Source organism: Morus notabilis, unplaced genomic scaffold (assembly GCF_000414095.1).
Source record: "Morus notabilis unplaced genomic scaffold, ASM41409v2 Scaffold1467, whole genome shotgun sequence".
Classification (NCBI taxonomy): domain Eukaryota; kingdom Viridiplantae; phylum Streptophyta; class Magnoliopsida; order Rosales; family Moraceae; genus Morus; species Morus notabilis.
In genome coordinates, this window is record NW_010360165.1 from 70,835 (window position 1) to 76,566 (window position 5,732).

Here is a 5,732-nt window from a genome sequence, read left to right on the forward strand (position 1 = left end):
ATTGTGAAGGAGGCAAATCAGCATGTGTTATTGGGTACTTAAAAAAGATGGCTAAGCAAATGGGTTGTGTTGCTGACGAGGAAACTTATGGTGTTTTAGTTGATGGGATGTGCCGTGAGGGCAAATTGAAGCTGACGACTCAATATGAAGCTGTGATGTGGCTAGAGGAGATGATTAGCCAGGGTAAGTTACTACAACATTCTGTGTGGAACACATACAACTGGGCATCAGGATCTTGCTGCTGTGGTAGCTACATCAAAGATGTAGACAACACAACCAATATTGTTTTCCAAATATTATACTTCCTAATAATCTCCATCTGCCACAAGCTCTATAGTTTTTTTAATCTGCCTAAAATGTGGCATTGTTGGGTTCCTTAATTGTCAGCAATATAGAATAGTAACTTCCTCCTTATCCTTCTAGATGATTTGCATACCTCTTATTGTCCTAAACTTCATTGCAGATGGACTTGTTAACAAAGGAACTCGAGGAGATAGATGTTCACTTTCACTAGCAAGGTTTCGACTAATACAATTGCATCAAAGTAAACAAACATTAGAAACAATAGAAGAAAACATTTCATTATTTGCTTTCGCTTGAACAATTTCCTCAGAAGCAACTACCAAATTCACTCAACAAGCCTAGTGAACTTTCTAAAATCGAATAAATTACAAATTTCCTTCACTCTCGCATTCGTTTTTTTTTTCTGCGGTTTTCTCAAGCTAAACAAAATCACGCCAACTCACATGGAAAATTTCTCCCTTATCATCTATAGAAAAGTGCCACTCAGGAAAAAAAAAACGGTCCACTTTATCATCTCAAGAGTAGAAAACAGAAATGCACAGCTGATAGTATATCAGGAAAAAAATGCACAGCTGATAGTATATCACTTCCACAACTTAACTATAAGCTTCAAACGCTTTCAATCCCAATATTAGGGGCCAAGACATATTCGTAATGGAGTCAAAAATCAAATGGCAAGCAAAAGTGGGAGAGTATTTACCGTGTTTGATCCTGTAGATGACACCGGATGCTCTACTTCGATAACGCCCAAACGCGACCCCGACGGATCTGCTAAAGAAGTTCGCCAACGGCAACGACAATGGAAACACTTGTACCAGAGACAACGGCTACGCACTCGAAAATGACGTCTCACACTACATCGACTCAATATTACGGCCAATTGAAGACGCCGCTTCACTCTATTCGGACCAATTGTCTCCGTTTTGAAAACTGACGAAGACGGGGAAGACGAGGGAATGGATCTGGGTTTGTTCTTTGGCTCAGAATCTGGAATAGGGGTGGTCTTTGAGGGATTTATGGGTGAACAATGAAGGGAAAAACCACGCCCCCTTGATTTGCACAAGCCCAGCGACAGAACTATGATGAACCACCTTTCTCAGGGAATCCGACTGAAAAATCAGGCTGCAGATGGGAGATGGTGGGAGAAGAGAAAGCTTCTCCTTTCTCGTGAGCCAAGCAGTAAGCAGATGGGAAAGGAAGGAAGGATGACAAGCAACGGTAACCCATGCCTGTGTGAAAACGTGCTTCTGCAGAGAATCTGCACTGTAGCAGATAGACTCGAGTAATTAGAATTCAAGGGGTAGGTGATGTTTCATAACTCGAATTCACACTCGAGTTCTTGATTCGAAGTTGGGTTACCGAACGTAATATTACACCCCAAAATGTCTCTGAGTTGGGCCAACTCCAATTGGATAGCCCAACCGAACGCATTATACAAATTTCATATAATTTTTTAATTATTAATTTTAAATTTCATATCTTCAACTGCCAGCCTGGACAATTTCTCCATTAACTCTTATAGTGCAATTTTGCTGACACATAACATAGTAAAATATTTGTATACACTTGGTTATAGAAAAGTTCGACACCTTAAAAAACTATAGAACACGGAATAGAGACCTAGAACGGCAACAAGATGTATTCCTTACATCCTCATTAATAATATCATGAATTGATTAGTGGAATACATTTTGGTGTGTGATATTTTAGTACCCAAGAACATTAGGCTCTATAGTAACATGATCTTTAAAATTTAGAGTTTCAACTATTGAAATATATATTGCACATTGTAATAATCGAGTTTAGTGAGTGCCGACAATGATAGAGGCAAAAATTGAAAGAGATCATGAAAGAAAGAAAAGGAGAGAGAGAGAGAGCACGAATAATTAATCTATCAATCAAACAATCCATTCATATTTTTTCTCTACTTCTTATATCTGTACTGCTCTGATAAATAATTAGAACAAATTAATTAAATATTGTACGTATGAATGTGCAAAAGCAACTTTAGTAAAATATTGTTTTAGATCTTCCCTTGTTAAATATGAAAAATTTTAAGGGAGTTTATATTGTGGTGCTTGGGAGCTAATAATGGACTTACAGGTCTCGTTCACTTTGCGGATTCGAATTTTGAATTTGAATTGAGATGTGACATTTTCTGTAAGATGTGACATTTTTTAAAAACTTTTTACTATAAAAATCTAAAACTGAACACTCAAATTGATAAAATGAACGATGCCATAAAATTATATTTGCAAAAGGTCAAAAGAAACAGCTCATAAAAAATCACAAATGAATCAAGACAACGTTGAACCGATACGATGGCACATTATCAATCAAAGTGGAGTCACTATACTTTGTGACGTAACAATATGTTTGTTAATTTGTCCAAAATTCTTAATTTATATGGAAATGGCATTATTTGCCTGTCCTTAAAGAAGGATATTTGCTACAGCATTTTGCTTCCAACTTTTTTAAAATTACGCCCCTAAACTTAGAATACAACTCAGTCTTTTTTAATTCAATTCTTTTCAAATACACCTCAAAATTAGCACATATCTTGACTTTAGCATGGCAGAGCATAAGAATAAGAATTGAAGATAGAACACAAAAAAATAAAATAAAATAAACAAATTTACTCTTGGTTAAACACACTTCAAACTAAAAAATACTTAAAATAACTCTAATTTTTAGAGTTATCAATATTCGTGTTGTTGAAGAATGGTACTCTATAATTATTTATTTTTAATAGGAGTAATCAACTCGTGCTACATGATTTTTTCACTGCATACCTTCTTTTTCGCTTTGTCATGTCTCTCTTTCAAACGTTGAATTACGGCGACCAAAATGAAGACTTTTTTTTTTTTTTTTTCCTGAAGGAGTATCACCAACCCCAGCTTCAAATGAGAGGGACTAATTACTGTAGATCACCCCTCTCTCTGACCAACTATTTACAAACATTATGTAAACTAAACACAATTAATTAGTTAACCACGCACTTTGAGACGGATCCAACATTATATTTCAACACGCACACGCACAAATAAAATATTAAAAACAAAGTTTATGATAACAAGTAAGACCCACGGATTATTCCTTAATAGAATACATATGATATCGTATTGGAGACACCAATAATATGTCTAGACAAATTAAAGTTTGGTACTTTGACCAAAATGTGACGAACTGATCACTCTGGATAAGCCTCAATTATGGATGTTAAGGAAGGAATTTTGATGATTTTATAGCGAGGAAAACCACCTTCTTTTAAGATTTTCTTCCACTGGTTCTCAGTTCTCTCCTTTCCACCCGAGGCATCGGCAACCATTACAAGGTCCCAAATTAAGCTCATGTCATCAAATAGGGTATTGCCTTCTGGGTTCAGAACTAAATCTACTATAACAACTTTCCCACTTTTCTCCGGTATCGCTTTTCGACAATTTTTCAAGATCTTCACGCAGTCTTCGTCGCCCCAATCATGCATAATCCACTGCATGTAAAGAATTAATGAGTATGTATGTCATGCACATGCTTTTCGTTTTTTTTTTTTTTTTTTGTAAAGTTGAAATTTTCCAAAGTACGAACGGGCACATTACATCTCATATATATATATATATATAATATATATTTTTTATTAAACACAATAGCGAGCATATATACATAGTTAAATTAAAAAATAAATTTCTTACGAAGGGTGGTGGCTGTATAATTAAGGAAGGAAAAATATGATATGCTTTTTCAAACTACACTTTTCGTTTCACGTCCTGATTTTTTGAACTATGTATTTAGGGAGTGGCTAGTTTACGTGTAAAACAAGAACAACAAAACAGTATTGTTTTCTCCGAACATCAAACAAACAACATTGTTTTGAGCTAGGTAAAGTTCAGTAGTGGTTATAACGTAATTTTATCTCTATCTATCAAAAGAGCAATGAAAAAAAAAAAAGAAAAACAAAAGAAAAACAGAGAAATATTGATAAAACCGTTGATAGTTTATTAAGATCAGTAGCTAAGCTTACCTTCATGAAGACAGCATCAGCATTTGGGATGCTCTCAAACATGTCACCTCCGACATGGGACACTCCCGGGTACACCGGTGCCGTCCCGACGACATGCGGTAGATCAAAGTTGATTCCATTGATGTGCGGATGAGATTTCACGATCTCTGACAAGGCCCTACCGGTCCCACCACCCACATCAACCAACGACCCCAAACTACCGAACCCATCTCTATACTCTGACAAGATCGCCTTCAAAATGATCCTGGCCGTGCATTCCATTCCGTCGTTGAAGAGCTTATTGAACTCTGGATTCTCGGATGCGAAATCCCATATCTCACGTCCATGGGCCTTCTGGAAGGCACTCCCACCTTCTTTGACACACCGGCTAAAGCAGTGCCATGGAGCCATCAGCCACGGATGGGTCTCCATCAGAAAAAAAGGAGCCAGAGTTAGTTGATCGTCAGAAGTGTCACTCAACAGCCATCTGGACGAGTGGGTCAGACCGTAGAGAGTGGTGCTGTCGCCGGAGCCGTCTGATGATTGATGTGCCGTGAAAATGTTTCGGCGGACGAGAAGACGCATGATGCGCGCGAGGCAGGAGATGTCTGGAGATGAAGTGTCGGGAATGGCGGCGGCTATTTGGGCCAAACTCATTGGGCCGCCGTGGGAGTTAATAATGTCGGGTATTCGGAGCTCCACGGCGCATTTGATGGCCATGGAATCCGCGTGGTTGAGCATGTACTTCCATATCTCCTCTCGGTCTCTCAGACTTGCCTCGTTTGATTCCATAGTGCTTATTTCCGTTCTTTCCCTGTTGCTATACGCTGGGATTATAGTAGAACATGCATGGCTTTGCTATCCCGGCCGTGTAAACATTTATAGAACTTATGGGGCGTTTGGTATGGGATAATCTTGAAGGTGGGAATGAAAATCTAATTTTTATATTTGGCATAATTATTAAACCATTTTAAAACTCAAGAAAGTAAAATTAATGGGATTCACATTATCACATTTTAAAATAATCCTAAACTCATTTAATAAGGTGTTATTCACTTTCTTAAAAAAGTAATATCACGGGAATCAAAATCTCTCTCACTCATTTCTTCTCAGCCCATACGCCTATCTCGTCCAGCCTATTGAATCTCTTCTGTCGTCGCCACCGCCGCCCGATGCACCACGACGTCGCCGCCTTCTGATCCACCACTTGGTCGCCGAACATATCTAGCCATAACCTCTCTCTCACTCATCTCTTCACAGACCCAGCCACCTCTCTCTCGTCCAGTCTTCCATCGATCACGTCGTCTCTGCCTTCCAATCCACCACGCCATTGCCAAACCTTCCTCTGCCGCCACCACCAATATGATTCCTTTTTTCTTCTTTTGTCTGCTTGACTTTTCTCTGTCGTTGCCGATCTATGTTAGTTTTTTTT

General features: G+C 38.3%; 1 protein-coding gene across 1 annotated transcript; it reads right to left on the reverse strand.

The window, feature by feature from the left end:
* Positions 1–3,493: 3,493 nt before the first annotated feature.
* Positions 3,494–5,092, reverse strand: LOC21387018 (xanthohumol 4'-O-methyltransferase). Its single transcript, XM_010095992.1, has 2 exons — positions 4,322–5,092; positions 3,494–3,793 (listed from the first exon to the last, which is right to left on the reverse strand). The coding sequence occupies exons 1-2, from the start codon at positions 5,090–5,092 to the stop codon at positions 3,494–3,496; spliced, it is 1,071 nt and encodes a 356-aa protein (XP_010094294.1).
* Positions 5,093–5,732: the final 640 nt, after the last annotated feature.